This window comes from Asparagus officinalis, chromosome 8, assembly GCF_001876935.1.
Source record: "Asparagus officinalis chromosome 8, Aspof.V1, whole genome shotgun sequence".
NCBI lineage: Eukaryota > Viridiplantae > Streptophyta > Magnoliopsida > Asparagales > Asparagaceae > Asparagus > Asparagus officinalis.
In genome coordinates, this window is record NC_033801.1 from 104,965,162 (window position 1) to 104,988,652 (window position 23,491).

General features: G+C 36.8%; 1 protein-coding gene across 1 annotated transcript in view; it reads left to right on the forward strand.

Annotated features, from left to right (window-relative positions):
- LOC109819637 (oligouridylate-binding protein 1-like) overlaps nt 20,457-23,491 on the forward strand; it is a 6,872-nt gene continuing 3,837 nt past the window's right edge. The window contains exons 1-4 of the mRNA XM_020385425.1: nt 20,457-20,829; nt 21,603-21,667; nt 22,060-22,162; nt 23,398-23,474. Coding sequence (XP_020241014.1) covers nt 20,719-20,829; nt 21,603-21,667; nt 22,060-22,162; nt 23,398-23,474 — 356 coding nt within the window. The 5' untranslated portion in view covers nt 20,457-20,718. The remainder of the gene's footprint in view (nt 20,830-21,602; nt 21,668-22,059; nt 22,163-23,397; nt 23,475-23,491) is intronic.

Consider the following 23,491-nt stretch of genomic DNA (forward strand, 5'->3'; position numbering starts at 1 on the left):
AGATATACTATGAGATATATGTGAGGATATAAAAATAACATAAGGGTAAACAATCTAAACTAGATAGTGGGTAATATAAGCAACAAGCAATATACAAATGCGATATAAGATATGAATATAAAAATAAGTGCGCCAATGCAATTACAAACAAACGATATGTTCACGGAGTTCGGTCCCCACGACCTATGTCTCCACTCCTCACCTCGAGGAGATCTCCACTATCACAACTGGGTTTTCTACGCTCACCCGAATAACGCTCCTCACCTCGAGGAGATCTCCACTATCACAACTGGGTTTTCTACGCTCACCCGAATAACGTTTACACCACACAATATCGGTTTTTAACACCACTATCACAACTGGGTTTTCTACGCTCACCCGAATAACGTTTACACCACACAATATCGGTTTTTAACACTCGCTGATCAACGTTCACAATCTCACAATGTAACTACACTCCACACCCTCTAAGTGTTGGTCTCTAACCTGTGTCCTTCTTCAAGTGGTCAGAATTATCACTTCTCTCTAGGCTTTACTACCAACCCCACTCCTCTTGGAAGCGACCCCATCTCTCACCACACACTCCTCTCGGTGTACTAGTGTAATACAAAGTGAATCTCACAATAAGCACAATACAACAAATGATTGTTCTCTAATATGGATGAGAACATAATGTAAGCTCACACTCAATGATACACTCTCCATAACCCAATACTATGAATGTAAATAAAATAAGCTCAATAGGTTGTGTGTGTAAACAATGAGAAAATCAATCATAAACTCAATGTAAACCCTAGCTTATGAAAATGATAAACAACAAATAATTAAAGCAAAGCTAGTATTGAGTTTAGAAATTCTTCTCTGAAACAACAAGATGGAGAGATGGAGATTGAAGCTCAAATGAAGATGATCTCCTCCACTTGTGAAAACTTCTTCACAAACCAAAAACCAAAACTAAGACAAACTTAAACCCTTGTTAAACTTTTGTAAACTTGTATAAACAATTTTCTTAGTTACCCTCAGAAGTTAGAGGGTATGGGGTATATATAGATACCCCAAGAAACCAAAGAAAAAGACCAAAAACCCAAAAGAAAACAAAGCTGGAAAATAGCTGTTACTGTGCAACAGACACTTTATGGGTCGACTCATAACTTAGCCGTTATAGGCTAAAAACAGCTTATGGGTCGACTCATAAAATTCATGAGTCGATTCATCATGCATGGGCCGACTCGTGAAGTTATGGATCGACTCATCAGAAACAAAACACACTTTCCAGCACAGTTTATGAGTCGACTTATGATAGGCATGAGTTGACTCAAACTGTCTGGGTCGACTCATGATGTTATGAGTCGACTCATCAGAAACAAAATGTAAACTACACAACAGTTTATGAGTCGACTCAACACTGTTCATGAGTCGACTCAAGACATGCACACAGCCTGTTTTAAACAGTTCATGAGTCGACTCAAGACATGCACACAGCCTGTTTTAAACAGTACATGTCAACTTAAAACAGGGTTCAAAAATATCAAAGAAATTCAGAAAAATGTAAAATTTTGAGAAATGATTGTAGACATGATAATACACATGTTAAAAAAAACTGGTTTTCAAAAATCATCTCTCATTTATAAAATATCATCATTTTGTAAATATGTCCAAAACATGAAAACATGAGATACTTGAATTTTGATGTTTTGACATAAACCAAGTTTTGAAACTTTGTAAAATGATTTTATAGACTTGATAAAAAGTATAAACTATAGTTGTTAAGTCTATAAACCATATAAACCAAAAACACAATATTTTTCCAAATACAATAGAATATGTATATATACAAAAAACAAAACGTGTATGTGTGTATATAATTGAGCTTGAAGTATTTAACACACATAATATAAAACCTAAACTAATATACCAAGCGATGATCTTGATCTTCAATAAGCTCTTCTTGGTAAACTTGCGGATGAAGCTAGGAAGTGCTTTTAGACTTGAAAGTATCTGCTTCAATTCACTATTCTACCAACCTCCATTGGATATGATCGTTGAAGCTCAATTCCATCCATCCTCCAACATGTTGTTTGTCTACAATAAATAGAAAACCACAAACACTAGACAAATAACATTAGTCGTAAATTGTTTATTAAACATCATCAAAATAAGAAGGCCAACAATCTCCCCCTTTTTGATGATGACAAACAAATTACAAAAGAGATATATATGCATGAAAGGAATGAATATATAAATTAGAATATATCATGCATATAAATAAGAAAGGTTATACTCACAATATTTTTTCCCCTTAGACAACATTAAAAGGGGAAAACAAAAGAATGAAGAGAGCGAAAGTCCCCCCTACTTATAAGCATGGGTGAGTATAACACATAGAAAGATATAGGGATTGCTCCCTCTATCAAAATGCCTCATAGGATACATGAAATGAATACTAAGGCAAAATATGTGAGCAATCATAAATGAAAAAAAATATGCTAAATTTAACTCACATACAAGAAGACAATGAGAACACATATAGATATGTCATTATGAAGATAGTGTCTCATTATACTAACATAAAAATCATGTATAAGAATAGATTTATGAAATCAAAAGAAGAGGAACATGAGAATCATGCAAAAAGTTTTCAAATGAAAACAAATCAACCAAAAGAAATCATAAATCAAAGTTTATATCCAAAAACGATGTTTGATCAATAAAGCAAACTTTCTTTGTAGGACTTGATCAAACCACTCATAGAATGTATTATAAAGCATATTTGAAATTTGAATCATCTATTTGTGCTATATAATGAATTTAAAGCAACAAATCAAAACAAAATTTTTGACAAAAGAAATGAAAGAGAGGCAACAATATTATATATCAAACTCTTAATCTTGTTCTAACTCATATAAAGATTATTAGTACCCAGTAAACAAGATTTGGGAATAAACACCCAATAAACCCGGGGGTTATATAAATACAAACCTCTTAACAAAAATCAAAACTAGTAATCATGAAAACAAAAGAATTGATCAAAGAAAAATTATTTTCATATCCAAAAAAAATTTAAAACATAATTTTCAAAATCAAGAAAAAGAAACATAAAAACACTAAGAATTCTTGGTTTAAAAATCAAATATGTTTTGGTACCCAAGTATTCTTGATACCAAAAAGTTTAGGGACATGACCCCTATTATTTAAACTCAAAGCCCTAGGGTTATGAACCCGTTTGGGCACATGTGGTGTACTAACACGGTCAAAGTAATAATCACTCAAATGACCCTTCCGATCGTACTTTGTGCAATAAAAGAGATCAATTTGTTTTTGTAGACCATTAGCTCGTGCACGGGAACAATTTACAAATAAAGATTGTCTTTTAGAAATATTTTACAAATGAGAAACATCATTAAACAAAAGCGGTCTATTTGAGAAATTTGACAAGTTTGAACATTTTTTCAAGTCATAACAAAACTTCACCAAATGGCCAAATCTACCATAAATATCATATTTAAACACATGTGGTCTACTAGAAACATTTGGCAAACGTGATTTTCTTTTCAAGTCAAAACAATACTTGGCCAAATGACCAAAACAACCACAATGATCACATCTATACACATGAGTATGCTTATGATGAACAATGGGTGCATGTGTGTACATGTGATGAAGAAACTTGATGAGATGCACAAGGAGGATTGATATTTTTATTTTTGTGTGCATCATAGCAAAATTTAGCTAAATGGCCTTTACGGTCGCAAATAGAGCACTTATAAACTTTGTTATATATGTGTGCATAATGAGTGAATGATGACTTGTTTGCACTAGACTTGGCACACATATTCATAAGCTTCTTATGGTTATCAATGCATATTCTCAAAGTTGAATCTAAAGATGAAATGCGTTTATTCACAAGATTTAAATCTTTAATATTAGGCACATATGCATTTCTATTAGAAGTAGAACGTAAATAGTTATTTATAAAAGAGGCAGTATCATTTTTTATATTCTCTACTTCTAACTTGTCATTATCTCTTTCATGAGTTAAGCTAGAAATGGATGAGGTCACTTTTTCATTTTCTAAATTTAACATATCATTGTTTTCTTTAAGCAAAGTATTTTCTTTTACAATAACATCAAATTTGGAACCTAGCAACTCATGATCGGATTCTAAATTAACATGCTTGCTTTTTAAATTAATAAAATCTTTATGCAATTTGTTATATGTAAAACCCCGATAATTTTTGAATGATATATTAATTTGAGATTTATTATGATATATTGATATTTAGTATGATAAATATCATTTAATGGTATATGAGTATAATACCATGTGTTTTGAGTATGAACGAGTTCATACATGAGAGAGAAAAGAGTCGAAACATGCACAATGACCAAACTTATGAAAAACTAGAAATACCCAGTTCGGTCGACCGTCACGATCGACCGCAGAGTCGAAATATGCACAATGGCCAAACCCTTGAAAAACTGGAAATGACCAGTCCGGTCAACCGCCACGATCGTCCGCAGCCGATTGACCGCCACGGTCGACCGTGAAACCTGCAGAATGTTTTTTTTCTCCTATTTTGAGTTGGTTTCGGATTTCTGAACCCATATTCATTTTCGCTGATATATATATGAGTTTTTCACATTTTTCTCAGTTTTCTTAAAACCCTAATAGCCACCAAACCCCCCAAACCCTAGTTTAATTTCTTGGAGAAGATTGGAGGCTTTCGAGCGGGATTTTTCTTAGTTTTTGGCTTTTGGAGTAGAGATCTATTTCAACCTTGCTTCTAAAACATTTTTCGACAATCTCAGGTGAGTATCATCTCTGCTAATCCCCTTTCCAGTTTTCAAAATGTTTTTAAAGAGATTTAAACATATTTTTTAGTGCCTAAACGACTAGATTATGAATAAAAGACAACTCTTTTGTATTATATGTATAAAGATTAGGTATTTTCATACTAAAAAGGTTGAGAACGAATTTTACAGATGTAATTAAGATCTGAAGATGATTTTAAAACGTGGTTAATCTAAAGAAAGAAGTTTGATTCATCGTTTTGAGCTTTTATGCATGTTTTAGGGTTTTGAACATAAATCTAATACATAAAATCATGGTTATATATGTTGATTTTGATTCCAGATATTTATATCTACTGTAACATGTTAGTATGCAAGATTCATGAAGTTTTTACCATGTTTAAATCACAAAAACACGACGTGAACACGACACATGATTTTCTCAGTTTTCCTAAGAACCCTAATAGCCACCAAACCCCCCAAACCCTAGTTTGATTTTTTGGAAAAGATTGGAGGCTTTCGAGCAGGATTTTTCTTGGTTTTTGGCATTTGGAGTGGAGATCTCTTTCAACCTTGCTTTTGAAATGTTTTTCGACAATCTCAGTTAATCCCCCTCTCAGTTTTTAAAATGTTTTTAAAGATATTAAAACATGTTTTGTAGAGCCTAAACGACTTGATTATGAATAAAAGACAACTCTTTTCTATTATATGTATAAAGATTAGGTCTTTTCATACAAAAAAGGTTGAGAACGAATTTTACAGATGTATTTAAGATCTAAAGATGATTTTAAAACGTGGTTAATCTAAAAAAGGTTGAGAACGAATTTTACAGATGTATTTAAGATCTAAAGATGATTTTAAAACGTGGTTAATCTAAAGAAAGAAGTTTGAACAGATGTATTTAAGATCTAAAGATGATTTTAAAACGTGGTTAATCTAAAGAAAGAAGTTTGATTCATCATTTTGAGCTTTTATACATGTTTTAGGGTTTTGAACATAAATCTAATGCATAAAATCATGGTTATAAATGTTGATTTTGATTCCAGATATTTATATCTGCTGTAACATGTTAGTATGCAAGATTCATGAAGTTTTTACCATATTTGAATCACAATAAAACACGACGTGAACACAACACATGATAATCTGGAGAAAACTAGAAATCTTGCTCACGGTTGACCGCCACGGTTGACCGCGTGTAGGACAGAGACTTAGGTAGCCTCTGGAGCCCATCACGGTCGACCGCCATGGTCAACCGCCAGTCTGATGCTGGCCTGTGCATTTTTTGGTTTGATTTCGGTTTGTCGAGCACTTCTCTCGACCTTGTGATGATTAACTACAATGTTAAGACTTGTTAAACACCTGGGATGATGGTGAACTTCAGATGTGGACACGCACACTGAGATATGTGTACTTATGCTTAGTTTGTGTTAAATTAACACACTTTTGTCACACGTTAAATTTGATAAATACACATGACTAGTATTTGATCTTTCAGGTATTCGAAAATAGGGAGATGAAACCTATTTGCCGCAGAACGATTGGGTAAGAATATTACAATAATATCGTTATTACATGTATCCGGAATAGGGAGATAATAAATCCTATTACCGCAGAGCGATTGAGTAAGAGCATTACAAGAGTATCGCTATAGCACAAGATGATGCACACATAGATATTTGATCAGTTGTAAGTTTTACTTTCATGATAGATTACCCGCGAGTAGAGTATTTCCTTTGAGATTTTGGCACACCCGTTATGGACGATAATTATATTCGTTTTGGTTTGGTTGACATCCTCTTATATTAAAGCAGGCTACTCGGATGTAATTCGAGATTTGACATCCTCTTATATTAAAGCAGGCTACTCGGATGTAATTCGAGATGAGGTATTTATTCTTTATGTTGGAGATTTGAGTATGTTTCCTTGACTATTTATTTTTCATTCATAGAGAGCTATATGGATGATTTGATATATGTAAGTACTGACTCTATTTTCTTATATACTCCTACCCCTTCCCCTGGGGAGAGGTAGTGATGATCTCGCTAGCGCTTTGATGCTTGTTGTTCCCCTCTTTCAGGTAGCGAGTCTGGCGCACGGAGAGTCGTAGGTTAATAAGACTTCTTAGTTATCCATTTAGCTACTTATTATACTTTGTAGTTATTGCAGAACTCCACATGTAGTTGATTATTTTCATACTCTAGATTGGTATTTTAGTTTAGAGTTGAGAGCTTTTGTGAGACTTTGTTTATTTGACTCATTGTATTTGAGATCCAGTTTATACTCAGAGATATTTCTATTCTATTTCGGTTGGGCTCATTATTGATATTTCTTATGCTTCTTTTGTGTATATCCAGTGTTGCCTATTTCTATTTTTATCTATCTGTACCTTTAGCTATTTATTGTTTCCACTAGAGAGATAGTGATCGTGATGGTGAAACATGTCGTAGCATGGTGATTGGTGCTTGGCAGGTTTCACAATCTTGATTTCATCTGGGACTGCAGCCTTGTGTGAACCCTGGGGCGTCACGGTTGGTATCAGAGCTCTAGTTCCAATATCCTTAGGATCATCCATGTGTCATATTATGGAGTTAGGATAGAGTTTCCTAGGGATCATGTATACAGTCTGCTATGAATCCTTAGTATGAGTGAGGACGTACTATATATATACGCGGAAAATCTAAAAAAAAATTTATGAACTATTTGTTTTGATTAATAAAGCATGCTATGAGGAATATGTGATATGATTTACTTATTGGTACATGTTATATGTTTCATGCTTGAGATCCTATTTACTGTGTAATAAGCTTTATTTTGGAATTATAGATGTCAGGAAGAGGTCGTGGACGCCGAGTTACTCGTGCTTAGGGAGTTGAGCGGGATGATAGGGAGCCCGAGCCACAGTAGGCTCCGTAGTACTTAGTGGATCTCATAGCACCCTTGGCAACTTGTTTGGCGGCTATTGAGGAGTAGCTAGCAGACCAGGTTCGACAGGAGACTTCCGTTCATGAGGAGACACCCGTTCAGGAGTCATCCATTCGGGAGGAGATACCAGAAAGGACACCAGCAATTGCACCACTACCCCCAGTAGATGACGGAATTGCTGATCAGGAGGCTTGACTTCTTTGGTAGAGAGGTATCAGAAGTTGAAAGCACCCGAGTTCCACAGTTCGACGGATTCTATTGCCGCACACATATGGAAGGAAGATGTGAGTAACATCTTGAATATGCTGAATGTTAATTCTGTACAAAAGCAGAGGCTAGCGGCTTTCAGCCTCAAAGGTGATGCCAGAGGATGTTATAGACTCTGTTTCACCCCAGAGCAGAGGATGTCAGTTTCGTGGGAGACTTTTATATTTCTTTTTGATGAGCAGTATGTTTCGACTACAGCGAAAGCCGAAAAGGAGTTAGAGCTGGCTCGGTTAGAGCAGGGGGATATGTCTATCATAGACTTTGAGAGTAAGTTCATGTCATTGTTTAGATTCACCGGCATGTGGCACACAGAGGAGCGATAGGCTCAGATGTTCCTGATGGTACTTCGTCTAGTGTTGCACCGGTATATAGTATCTCGGAGGTTTCGTTCAGTGCGAGAGGTGGCAAATGCTGCCATAGCTCAGGAGACAGATACAGCCATATTCATCAAGGGCAAGGACAATGGTAAATCAGGATGGTCCGAAGAGAAAGGAAAAGGTAAGAGACCATTTGGAGGCTTAGGAGGACCCCATCAGCAGGGTAAGGGTCCGCATCAGCAGGGTCCCCATAAGAAGGGCCATCAGTAAGACCAGAGAGCACAGCAGCAGCGTCGATTTCAGGGAGCTTGTTACAATTATAACAAGATTGGATACAGAGCAACAGAGTACCGCAGTGCACCCGCAGTAGGCCAGCAGGGCAGGACTCAGCAGCATCAGCAGAACTGCGCTCAGGGACATGGTCAGGGCTAGCAACTAAGGATTGAGGCACCCCTAGTAGTCTCGAGGATTGAGGGATAGGTTCGAGCGGTCCAGGAGACCCAGCAGAGACAGATGGCACCATTCACTCCAGGTGATGCAGAGCAGCAGACCGGTAGAGTGTATGCAGTTGTTCCTCGCGATCATGGTGCGAGCGGAGCTGTGGTGGAAGGTATATTCCGTGTGAACTCCTTTCCAGCACGTATTCTTTTTGATTATGGTGCTTCGCATTCTTTTATCTCCTATGATTTTACGGTTAGACTTCAGCTTGTAGCTCAGTCATTAGATTTTTCTTTATCTGTATCCACTCCGTTGGGAGAGATGTCTTTGTTAGAGAATGTTTGTAGGAGATGCATTGTCAGCTTGGACGATTCTGAGTTCGCGATTGATTTGATCGTGCTGCATATGTCTGAATTCGATATGATTCTTGATATGAATTGTCTATCTTCCTACCACGTCAGTATCGACTGTTTTACGAAAACAGTCAAGTTGCGAGCGTCCGATGGGTCCGAGTTAGTTATGGCAACCTCTCAGGGGAACCAGTTTGCGGAGTCATTACTGGCATACATCGAGGAGGTGATACTTCGGGATCAGAGTGTGGATATATGCGAGACTAGAGTTGTCTTAGATTTTCAGGATGTCTTTCAGGACATACCTAGGTTACCACCCGTGAGAGAGGTTGAGTTCTGTATTAAGTTACAGCTGGGCACATCCCCGATATCCCGAGCACCCTATCGCATGGCACCTGCTGAGATAAGGGAGCTACAGACCCATTTGGATGAGTTTTTAGTTTAGGGCTTTATTCGTCAGAGTCATTCTCCGTGGGGAGCGCTGGTCCTCTTCGTGAAGAAGAATGATGGTAGTATGCGATTGTGTATCGACTATCGTGAGCTGAACAAGGTCACTATCCGGAATAGATATCCTTTGCCTCAGATTGATGACTTGTTCGATCAGCTATAGGGAGCGTAGTATTTCTCAAAGATTGATCTTCATTCTGGTTATCATCAGTTGCGGATCCGGGAGATGGATATTCTCAAGACCACCTTTCTGACTCGATATGGGTCATTCAAGTTTTTGGTAATGCCATTTGGGTTGACCAATGCACCTGTGGTATTCATGGATTTGATGAACCGAGTCTTCCGTCCATTTTTGGACCAGTTCGTGATTGTGTTCATTGATGATATTCTTATCTATTCGAGATCGGAGTTGGAGCACGAGCAGCATCTACGTTTGGCTTTGCAGACCTTGTGTGAACATCAGCTATATGCTAAGTTCAGCAAGTGTGAGTTTTGAATTTCTGAGGTCAGGTTTCTTGGCCATCTTGTCAACAGAGAGGGCATAGCGGTAGACACAGCTAAGGTTTTAGCAGTACTTGATTGGGAACCGCTGAAAACAGTTACCGAGATTCGTAGCTTTTTTGGGATTGGCCAGATATTATAGGAAGTTCATTCAGGACTTCTTAAAGATTGTGATGCCCCTTACACACCTTACAAAGAAGGGTGTACAGTTTACTTAGAGCATGGAGTGCCAGAAGGCTTTTGATACCTTGAAGGCTAAGTTGACTATGGCGCCAGTTCTTACTATTCCAAGCAGTAACAGGACATTTGTTGTGTACACGGACGCATCGTTAGCAGGTTTGGGAGGTGTTCTGATGCAAACTCAGAAGGTAGTAGCATACATCTCACGATAGTTGAGAGTTCATGAGCAGAACTACCCCACTCATGATTTAGAGTTAGCAGCGGTTGTATTCGTGCTGAAGGCGTGAAGACACTACTTATATGGAGTACAGTTCGAGCTTTTCATAGACCATCAGAGTTTAAAGTACCTTTTCTCTCAGAAGGAACTTAATCAGAGGTAGCGGCGATGGATTGAGTTCATCAAGGACTACGAGTTCGCGATTCAGTATCATCCGGGGAAGGTGAACGTCGTAGCAGATACTTTGAGTAGGAAGCGTCGACATCAGGTTACGACTTTGAGGTGCTCATTGTATAGAGATCTTCTCACTCTTAGCCAGTTCAACTTTAGGCCAGAGTTTGGCGGGACCAGCGCATATTTGGGAGCTATATCAGTGCAGCCATCTTGGAGGGACAGAGTAGTCAGAGCTCAGTTAGAGGACTTTTGGATTCAAATCCGGAAGGAGGAGATTTTCAAAGAGCCCAAGGATGATTGGACCATCGGAGCAGATGGAAGCCTTTGAATAAAGGGTCGATTAGTTATGCCAGCCAGTATGGAGCTGAAGGAGTTGTTTGATGAAGTACATCGTACCCGATATACAATGCATCCAGGAACCACCAAGATGTACAAAGACTTGAGAAGACACTTCTAGTGGAGTGGTATGCATAGAGACATTGCAGATTGTGTGGCTAAGCGTTTTACCTATCATCAAGTGAAGGCAGAACACCAGAGACCAGCAGGGATACTTCAGCCTTTACCCATTCCAGAGTGGAAGTGGGCAGACATTTCTATGGACTTCATTGTGGGGTTGCCACTTCAGCCTTTACCCATTCCAGAGTGGAAGTGGGCAGACATTTCTATGGACTTCATTGTGGGGTTGCCGAAGTCGAAGAAGGGGAACGATTCAGTTGAAGTGGGCAGACATTTCTATGGACTTCATTGTGGGGTTGCCGAAGTCGAAGAAGGGGAACGATTCAGTTTGGGTGATAGTGGATCGGTTGACGAAGTCGGCATATTTTATTCCAGTGAGGACCACTTATACCGCCGAGGCATATGCAAGGATATTTATTAGAGAGATAGTTCGACTGCACAGAGTTCTAGACACGATTGTGTCAGATCGAGGATTAATATTCACCTCGCACTTCTGGAGGAGTTTCCAGAATTCATTCGGCAGCAGATTATTGCACAGCAGTGTATTTCACCCTTAGACGGACGTGGAGGAGTTTCCAGAATTCATTCGGCAGCAGATTATTGCACAGCAGTGTATTTCACCCTTAGACGGACGGTCAGACAGAGAGAGTGAACCAGGTGTTGCAGATTATTGCACAGCAGTGTATTTCACCCTTAGACGGACGGTCAGACAGAGAGAGTGAACCAGGTGTTAGAGGATATGCTACGGGCTTGTGTTATTGATTTCTAGGGTAGCTGGGAGGATCATATTCCGTTGATAGAGTTCGCTTATAACAATAGTTATCAAGCAATGATTGGTATGGCTCCGTATGAGGCACTGTACGGGAGGCCTTGTAGATCCCCTATATGTTAGGTAGAGCCAGAGGATAGTTTGTTGCTTAGACCAGAGCTGGTGAGGCAGACTACCGAAAAGGTAGCATGGATTAGGGAGCGTATTCTAGCCACTCAGAGTTGACAGAAGAGCTACGCAGATCATAGACGGCGACCTTTAGAGTTTCAGGTGGGAGATTATGTTATGTTAAAGATATCGCCGATGAAGGGTGTGTAGCGATTTGGCAGACGGGGAAAGCTTGCCCCGAGATTTATTGGTCCTTTTCGGATTGTTGAGTGTATTGGGGCTATTTCTTATAGACTAGATCTTCCAGCATCGATGTCTAGTGTGCACGACGTATTTCACATTTCTATGCTTAGGAAGCACCTTCATGATGAGGAGAGACAACGAGTATTGGATGCTCCGGAGATCGAGCTTCAGGATGATTTGACTACGATTGAGATACCAGTTTGTATACTTTTTAGAGAGGACAAGAAGCTTAGAAATAAAGTAATTCCTTTGGTGAAAGTCCAATGGAACCGAAGAGGATCTAAGGAGATTTCTTGAGAGCGCGAGGAGGATATGCGTCGTGACTACCCACACCTGTTTGAGCAGGTAAATTGTTTAGATTTTGTTTTTTATGATTTATGATGATTTTGAGATAGTTATATTCATCTTTAACACTAGAATGGGCGTATTGTCACCTAGTCCTTAATCATTTGAAAAATATATGGTATATTCATGAGGGTTTCCTTGTTTGGATTATTTCGCTCGATGTACTAATTTCATTTAGTTAAGGATTAATGTGCGAATATTTGCATTCTAGGTTGTTAACTTTAAATATCATTGTGTTAATACTATGAGATATGTGCAGAAGGGTTTCTTAATATGAATTACACCTTTTTAATGAGTTTTCCCAGTTATTAAGCTTTGTGATGCGACTGCGGAATTTCGAGGACGAAATTCTCTGTTAGGCGGGGGGGGGTGGGGGGGTGAATGTAAAACCCCGATAATGTTTTTGAATGATATATTAATTGAGATTTATTATGATATATTGATATTTAGTATGATAAATTAATCATTTAATGTATAATGAAGTATAATACCAATGCTGTTTTTTGGAGTATGAACGAGTTCAATACATGAGAGGAAAAGAGTCGAAACATGCACATGGCCAAACTCATGAAAAACTAGAAATACACAGTCCGGTCGACCGATCACGGTCGACAGCGAACACTGCAAAGGCCTGTTTCCCCTGTTTTGAGTTGGTTTCGGATTTCTAACTCCATGTGTTCCTGTTATTTCTATATATTATATATATTATATATATATATATATATATATTATATTATATATATATATATATTATGAGTATATAATATATAATATAAGTACTATATATATGTAGTATATATATATATATATGAGTATAATATATTATATATAATAATATATATATATAGTTTTTCCACGTTTTTTAATTTTTCCTGAAGAACACTAACAGCCACCAAACCCCCCAAACCCTAGTTTAATTTCTTAGAGAAGATTGGAGGCTTTCGAGCGAGATTTTTCTTGATTTTTGGCTTTTGGAGTGGAGATCTCTTTCAACCTTGCTTCTAAAACATTTTTCGACAATCTCAGGCGAGTATCATCTCTGCTAATCCCCCTCCCAGTTTTCAAAATATTTTTAAAGAGATTTAAACAAGTTTTGTAGAGCCTAAACGACTAGATTATGAATAAAAGACAACTCTTTTGTATTATATGTATAAAGATTAGGTCTTTTCATGCTAAAAATGTTGAGAACGAATTTTACAGATAGAATTAAGATCTGAAGATGATTTTAAAATGTGGTTAATCTAAAGAAAGAAGTTTGATTCATTGTTTTGAGCTTTTATGCATGTTTTAGGGTTTTGAACATAAATCTAATGCATAAAATCATGGTTATATATGTTGATTTTGATTCCAGATATTTATATCTGCTGTAACATGTTAGTATGCAAGATTCATGAAGTTTTTATCATGTTTGAATCACAAAAAACACGACGTGAACACGACACATGACAATCTGGAGAAAACTAGAAATCTGGCTCACAATCGATTGCCACGGTCGATCGCGTGCAGGACAGATACTTGGGTAGCCTCTGGAGCCCGTCGCGGTCGACCGCCAGTCTGATGTTGGCATGTGCATTGTTTTGGTTTGATTTCAGTTTGTCGAGCGCTTCTCTAGACCTTGTGATGATTAACTACAATGTTAAGACTTGTTAAACACCTGGGATGATGGTGAACTTCAGATGTGGACACGCACACCGAGATATGTGCACTTATGCTTAGTTTGTGTTGAATTAACAAACTTTTGTCACAAGTTAAATTTGATAAATACACATGATTAGTATTTGATCTTTCAGGTATTTGGAAATAGGGAGATGAAACCTATTTGCCACAGAACGATTGAGTAAGAGTATTACAATAGTATTATTATTACATGTATCCGGAATAGGGAGATAATAAATCCTATTGTCGCAGAGCGATTGAGTAAGAGCATTACAAGAGTATCGCTATAGCACAAGATGATGCACACATAGATATTTGATCAGTTGTAAGTTTTACTTCCATGATAGATTATCCGCGAGTAGAGTATTTCCTTTGAGATTTTGGCACACCCGTTATGGACGGCAGTTATATTCATTTTGGTTTGGTTGACATCCTCTTATATTAAAGCAGGCAACTCGGATGTAATTCGAGATGAGGTATTTATTCTTTATGTTGGAGATTTGAGTATGTTTCCTTAACTATTTGTTTTTCATTCATAGAGAGCGATATGAATGATTTGATATATATAAGTACTGACTCTATTTTCTTATATACTCCTACCCCTTCCCCTAGAGAGAGGTAGTGATGATCTCGCTAGCACTTTGACGCTCGTTGTTTCTCCTCTTTTAGGCAGCGAGTTTGGCGCACGGAAAGTCGCAGGTTAATGGGACTTCGTAGTTGTCCATTTAACTACTTATTATACTTTATAGTTATTGCAGAACTCCACATGTAGTTGATTATTTTCAGACTCTAGATTGGTATTTTAGTTTAGAGTTGAGAGCTTTTGTGAGACTTTGTTTATTTGACTCATTGTATTTGAGATCCAGTTTATACTCAGAGATATTTCTATTCTATTTCGGTTGGGCTCATTATTGATATTTCTTATGTTTTTTCTGTGTATATCCAGTGTTGCCTATTTCTATTTTTGTCTGTCTGTACCTTCACCTATTTATTATTTCCACTAGAGAGATAGTGATTGTGATGGTGAAACATGTCGTAGCATGATGGTTGGTGCTTGGCAGGTTTGACAATCTCGGTTTCATCTGGGACTGCAGCCTTGTGTGAACCCTAGGGCATCACATTATAGGCATGCAATAATTTTTTAGAAGCACAAGCAAGTTTATCACTACATAAATCATTAATGGATTCGAACTCGCAAACCTCACTAGGGCTATTGCCTAGTGGTCGTGTGCATGAAAATGAAGCTCCACATGAACTAGAAGCGGAATCCTCCAAAGCTTGAGTTTAGAAATTTTTCTCTGAAACAACAAGATGGAGAGATGGAGATTGAAGCTCAAATGAAGATGATCTCCTCCACTTGTGAAAACTTCTTGACAAACCAAAAACCAAAACTAAGACAAACTTAAACTCTTGTTAAACTTTTGTAAACTTGTATAAACAATTTTCTTAGTTACCCTCAGAAGTTAGAGGGTATGGGTATATATAGGTACCCTAAGAAACTAAAGAAAAAGACCAAACATCTAAAAAAACAAAGCTAGAAAATAGCCGTTATTGTGTAACGGACACTTTACGGGTCGACTCATAACCTAGTCGTTATAGGCTAAAAACAGCTTATGGGTTGACTCATGAAGTCATGAGTCGACTCATCAGAAACAAAACATACTTTCCAGCACAATTTATGAGTCGACTTATGACAGACATGAGTCGACTCAACCTGTCTGGGTTGACTCAAGATGTTATGAGTCGACTCATCAGAAACAAAATGTAAACTACACAAAGGTTTATGAGTTGACTCAACACTGTTCATGAGTCGGCTCAAGACATGCACACAACATGTTTTAAACAGTACATGTCAACTTAAAACAGGGTTTAAAAATATCAAATAGATTTAGAAAAATGTAAAACTTTAGGAAATGATTGTAGACATGATAATACACATGTTACAAAAATTGGTTTTCAAAAATCATCTCTCTTTTGTAAAATATCATCATTTTGTAAATATGTCCAAAACATGAAAACATGAGATACTTGAATTTTGATGTTTTGACATAAACCAAGTTTTGAAACTTTGTAAAATGATTTTATAGACTTGATAAAAAGTATAAACTATATTTGTTAAGTCTATAAACCATATAAACCAAAAACACAATCTTGATAAAAAGTATAAACTATATTTGTTAAGTCTATAAACCATATAAACCAAAAACACAATATTTTTCTAAATACAATAGAATATGAAACATATAAAAGTATATATGAAGATGCATATTGTTTCATATCTATATAGCTAAACCAAAATATATATGTATGTATATAATTATATATATACAAAAACCAAAACATGTATGTGTGTATATAATTGAGCTTGAAGTATTTAATGCATATAATATAAAACCTAAACTAATATACCAAGCGATGATCTTGATCTTCAATAAACTCTTCTTGGTAAACTTGCGGATGAAGCTAGGAAGTGCTTTTAGACTTGAAAGTATTTGCTTCAATCCACTATTCCACTAACCTCTATTGGATATGATTGTTGAAGCTCAGTTCCATCCATTCTCCAACATGTTGTTTGTCTACAATAAATAGAAAACCACAAACACTAGACAAACAACATTAGTCGTAAATTATTTGTTAAACATCATCAAAACAAAAAGACCAACAATCTCCCCCTTTACTCCGATAAGTATACGAGTAAAAACTGTTGGTCCTTTCCTCCAACTGGTGCACAAGGTAAAAATGCTTCCTATCCTCCAACCGGTACACGAGGTGAAACTGCTTCCTATCCTCCAACTGGTGTACGAGGCTAAACTACTCCTACCCTCCGACTGGTAATGAGGTTAAACTGCTCCTTACGCTCTTAATCCAAACACCTCAAATGGCTAAGGATAGAGGAGAAATTTTAGCATTGAGCCTAAGAGAAACTCCTCGGTAACTTACCATGCTAAGGGTAAGAGAACGACTAGTCCAACTCAAACAGCAATTGGTAAAGACAAATCAAGTCCGTTGATAGCTGAGGGTTTGCTCAAAATCCTATATGGCGATCATCAGCTACGAGTGAAGAGGTCAATTTCACCGAGCTCATTGGAAGGTTCCTCACTCCGTCTGAATAGTGATCACTTTACAGATCTTCATATCTAAAGTGTTCCAGACCCCATGCTGCCTGATTCAGGTTCTAAAAACTTTGGAGGAGGTTCTGTAGGCAATAAAAATTATCTTTAATCCCTATTAGAGAAGTTCAGAACAATATTGCTAAAACCTCGCTCGAAATAGCAAAAAAGGGGAAAATGCTAATATCTCTCAAACCGAAAGAAATTTGGCAAAACAAATGGAGGAAAACCGAACCCTTTGGATCGGTTTAGTCGGCTCCGTCTCGCCGAGATAGGCAATTTTTATATATAATTCGTCAAATTTTGACTTACGGTTTGAAAGTTATGAACTGTTCTTCGTGACATGTTCTGGAGCTCGCCTCCATAAGGCAAGCTCGCTTGCACAGATTCGCCTGCAGAGCTCGCCTAACAGCTTAAAGCTTACCTGCATGATCCAGGCTCGCCCAAAGGCAAGATCGCCTGCACAGCCTCGCCTGCACAGCCTCGCCTATAGAGTTCACCTGATAGCTTGAAGCTCGCCTGAAGGTTAAGCTCGCCTGATTCAGGCCAAGCTCGCCTGATTCAGGCCAAGCTCGCCTGCAGACCCTTGGTTCGCCTGCAGAGTCGCCAGCTCGCCTGCAGGGTCACCAGCTCCTCCGCATGGGTCACTAGCTCGCCTAGCCTGTCGGCCGCCCACTTAAGGTAAGAGTGCAGTCACTTCCCTTGATTTAAGGGATTGACCATACCCAGTAAGAGAGCGGTCAATTCCCATGATTTAAGGGATTAACCATACCCAGCATGGGAAAGGTCATTTCCCATAATTTAAGGGAATGGTCACATCCATCCTCTCACGTTCTGAGGAAGTGGTTGCTCACCACTTTTTCTCTATAAATAGTCATTGATGGCTACATAAGAAAGGGCCTTGGCCTTCTTTAGAACTAGAACTTTTAAGTGACTGGCTGAACCTTCTTTTGGACAGCCCCCTTAGCATTTTTAAAGTCTCAATCTGAATTCTCAGATTTGTAGACTCTTGGCTCATTGGCTTTGCAAACTCTTGCATTGTAGCATTTTTGGTGCATTCGGACTTGATACTCATCAAGCTCGGGCATTCGAACTCCAACCGCAACTTTGATCGGATCGCCCAAGGGAAGCAAACTCGGTACAAGCACCGAGGGAGGCGTTCTACCGTTGCCAAAGAACCCACGTTAATCAAGAAGGGTCATTCCCTTCTCCTCTGTTGTAAACATTGACCATTAGTTTGTAATAAGTCATTCTTATAAATACAAATGACCCATAGAGCCGGGAAGTCAATTTTTTACACCCCCAACATTTAGTTAGAGCATTTCAAAGATTGTGATCTTCATCTCGACTCCTTAGAATGTGAGAGTCGTCAGTTATAACTCCTGTTGATGATTGTAAAAGGCCGTTGAATCAAAACTTCCATCGGTTGTTGTGAATGTCATTGAATTGTAACATTCGTTGATTGTCGTGAAAGTCTCCAAATTGTAGCCTTATGGAAGTCGTCGAATTGTAACTTTCATTATCAGTGCTAGGTGGGAATCAGTTACCTGTAGTAATTTTTAGACAGCCTACATCATGTTATGTCTAATTTAACTTATTTTAAGTCTAAAAAACAAGTTGAATTAGACTTAACATGAATCATGTTAAGTCTATTTCAACTTATTTAAGTCTAATTTCAATCATGTTAAATTCCTTTTAAGTCTAATTTAAATCATGGTAAGTCTAATTTAACTTTTTAAGTCTAATTTCATGTTAAGTCTAATTAAATTAGACTTAAAACAAGTTGAATTAGACATATATGATTTAAGTTAGACTTAAAAGGAATTAAGTTAGCCTTAATATGAATTAAATTAGACTTAATATAAATTAAATTAGACTTAACATGAAATTAGACTTAAAACAAGTTGAATTAGGCTTAACATGAATTAAATTAGACTTAAAACAAGTTGAATTAGACATAACATGATTTAAATTAGACTTAAAAGGAATTAAATTAGATTTAACATGAACCGAAGTAGACTTGACATGAAATAGACTTTCATATTAAGTCTAATTCAACTTGCTTTTAGACTTAACATGAAAGAATAGATGATATAATGGCATTTTGGGGTTTTTAATTTTTTATTTTCTCTCTATGCTTAGTTGGTATGTAATAAATGCTGAAGAAGGGCTACATAACATAGAGTTTTTACCTTTGGGGCTGAACCACATGAGAAAAAATGATGGGGCTGAAGCACATGAAGTTTTTGCTTTTGGGGCATTGACACAATTTTCCCATATTTTTTTGTTTTTTATTTTCCTTTTCAACGAATCTATTATTTTTGATAAATTTTGAAAATATTTTCTTTCTTAATTTAGTATTCCTATGAATCCTTGTAAATATTATATCTTGAAAATGCATAAATATACACTTTATGATTATAAAAATTTATCCTACATTATTTTTATCAAAATATCTCACTTCACCAACTTATTTCTATCTATTCCACTAAAAATATCTTAGAGCAACTCCAAGAGGCTCCTTATCATATGCCCTAGCTCAAATTTAGGGAATATGAAGTGAATATTTGGCTCAAACAAGCTCCCTATATGGTATTCCAAATATAGGGTCCTTGATTTGGTATTCCAAATCAAAGACAAGAAGAGACACTCCCTTTATCTACAGTACAATAATATGTTATCATTTTTGTTATTTTTTGGACGTATCATTGATTGCAAACACAAATCTATATAAAGTATTGACAAAAAAATACAATAACATAGTACAATAATAGAAAATACAATAATATAGAGAGTCATTTAGGGAGCATTGTTGGAGCATTTGCTTCTTATTTGGCTCCCTATTTTCTAAGATGATATATTTACTCCTCAAATATAGGGAAAAACTAAGATCATTATTGGAGATGCTCTTAATGATGAAAAATTTATTTCACTTTAACAATTATCTCATTCGCCCGAAAATGTTTTAATTTACTAACCGCCTCTACCCATGGCGTAGAAAGAGAGGATTTATCTGCAATTTATAATGAGCCCCACACGGATCTCGTTGTTTCCAACCCGAACCGGATCCGTTTTATTTATTAAAAGGAAACATGCACTCAGGTCGGATCTTTATGGAGGCCAACCCGGATAAAACCCAACCCCTACGCACATCTAGGCCCTTCTCTCTCTAAACGATAAATATCTACTCCCAAAAGTTCCCTTTTCTCTTTTCAGAGGTCATTCTCCCCTTTTTCCTCTCGATTCATTAGCTCAGACTCTCAATTCCTTCCCTCGATTTCGAGGGTTTTGTTTTAATTCCTATTTTCTTTTTAATTTTCTTTTTTCTTTCTTTAATTTGCCTCTTCAATTTCCAAGACCATAACCAGACCAGAACCCTAATCTATCTCATTCGTCGATCTGATTGAAGATCAAACCCTAGACGATGAATCAGCAGCAGCAGCAGAGGTTGAAGCAGCAAGCTCTGATGCAGCAGAGCCTCATGCAACAGCAGCAGTCTCTTTACAATCATCCCCTCTTGGCCGCTGCTCCTCAGGTGGAAACCCTAACCCTAGCTTCATAATTTCTCAGATCGATCTTCTCCTTTATCGTTTCAGTGCTTTTTTTGGTGATTAGTTTTTGAATATGCTAAGGTTTCATCATGGTTGTCAATTTTTTTTTCTGAAAATAATGTGGATTTGAGGTCATTTTGTCCTTTTTAAAAATAATTATGCCATTTGATTCACTTGTTCAGTTACTAAGTGAGGGTGTAGAAATAGAAATTACTTTGAAAAATACTCTAGTGTTATGGTTTTTTTAAATATTTTTTAACACACATACTCTCCAAATCAACCATCTTCCCAAATTTATCCCAAAGCTAGATATATAGTTAAAAAAATCATTCTTTTATTTATCACTAGTTTTGTTTGTGAATATTTATAGGGATGTGCGATATGTGAGGTTTTCATTATTCAGCTGGATCCAACTTAATCTTATATCTTAATTGGTGTTGCGTGCGTTAATGGTTAGATTCTACAAGCTCGAGCTTTTTCTTGGCTATGGGTGTTCATTCACTGTTGTATGTTAGAAAAAGTTGCTACATTTGGATCATGGAAGATAGTTTAGGTTTTGCATCTTTTGTTTTTTCATCATGATGCTAGAGAACATTTAGGACCAGGCAGATATCATGTGGAGTCTTTTCTGCTTTTTATTTTGACAAGTTTATATTTTTAGGTAGAGGTGCTGCTTAATTTTTTTTATTTTTATGGGTTTGTTAGGTGGGACTATTTTGTTTTCTTTTTCTTGTTCTTTTACACTTTTATTTTGCAGATAGAACCAATGTTCCCAAGCGGAAATCTGCCTCCTGGGTTTGATTCAAGTTCATGCCGCAGTGTGTGAGTGTTGTTAGGACTTTTTCATTTTTGTATTTTTCATTTTCCTTTTTGTTCTAGGTAGTTTGCATGTCTTCCTGTGGCAGTTTTCCTTCTATATGTTTGATCCATGTACTTCTCAATTGACTCAACCGCCCTATACTATAGCCAATTTTGTAGCACACATGCTTTTCTTTTTTGGAGTAAAGTAATAAATATCCGGCATTTCGAGTGAACTTCATTCAAGGTGCTTCCAGTTCCTTTTGTATAAATAAGGGCCGTAATGCCTTTTAGAATGTTTACCATTTGAGATAATATCTGCCATCTGCAGTTTGTTTGACTTGACAGTACCAGTTGGCATTTTTCTTACCTCATTTTGTGGTGGAGGTTATAAGTTTCTTTTCATTTTTTGTCAGGTATGTTGGCAACATTCATCTCCAAGTCACTGAATCTCTTCTTCAAGAAGTCTTCCAAAGCTGCGGTGTCCTAGAAGGATGCAAGCTAATCAGGAAAGATAAGGTTTGCACTCATGCCTTCCCTCCACTGGGTTTTCTCATTTATTTGCATACTTGTTGGCCATCTGCGGCTGATCCATATCTCATAACTAGCAAAAAGGTGTTAACATGTTGGCTTATCGGATAGCATTGATTCTTCTTACCCATCAATACCATGATCTCCCTGAGTCTCCCTGTCTATTGGTGATCACTGATCTCCTTTCATAACTCCAATTGACAAGTTTCTATGACCAAGTATTTGCCATCACTATGCATGATGTTAATATTTGTCGCAAAAAAGTGAATTGGCTAGAGTTGCACACTAGAAAACAACAAAAATTTGTTGACAGTTGTTCGTGCAATATTCATCGATCCAACTATTAGTCACCCCAGTCCTTTCTAACGGATGTAACATGCAAGATTATATGTCAATTATTTTCCTAATTCAAGAAAATTGACATTACATATTTCACTTGTCACAAAGATTACTAGTCATGGTAGATTTAGGCTTGTAGATAAGTAACACTTAGAAAGTGGATTTGCAGCAATTGAAGTTTACTGGACGGTGAAATACTTCATATTGAAGGCTTAAATTACTCATGATATATATATTTTATATTTTTATTTTATTGTGACTGACAGCAATATCATTGGTTAATATCTAAAGTATGGATCTAATCTTTCATCTATGCATTTTGATTTTGATAATGGTCTGCAGAGATATGCAAGCAAATTACTTCATATTGAAGGCTTAAATTACTTTATAGTGAAATACTTCATATTGAAGGCTTAAATTACTCATGATATATATATTTTATATTTTTATTTTATTGTGACTGAGCAATATCATTGGTTAATATCTAAAGTATGGATCTAATCTTTCATCTATGCATTTTGATTTTGATAATGGTCTGCAGAGATATGCAAGCAAATTACTTCGTTGCCTGAAATTTGGAATACTTATATTCAAAATTTGGCTGCCTAATTATTCTCCAGAGTCCAGATGTATCTGTTGTCTAAAGATTTCTCTTCTTTGAAACTAAGAAAACTAATTGTAGAACAGATGCTCATGCATGATCCTCTAACCATGTAAAGAGTTATGAACTGCTGATTTAATATAAAGCAGCAGCTTCTTTTTTTGGTTGACTGCATTATTTGTTGATCTATGTTTCTCTGTGTATAAATGTTTACTGGAATAAGTCAATACTCTTTGTTGTGTTCATGCATAACATCTTATGTTAACTTAGTTGTTTTATGCAGTCATCCTATGGATTTGTTGACTACTATGACCGTAGATCAGCTGCACTTGCTATTATGACACTTAATGGGAGGCACTTGTAAGTTACATAGCTTA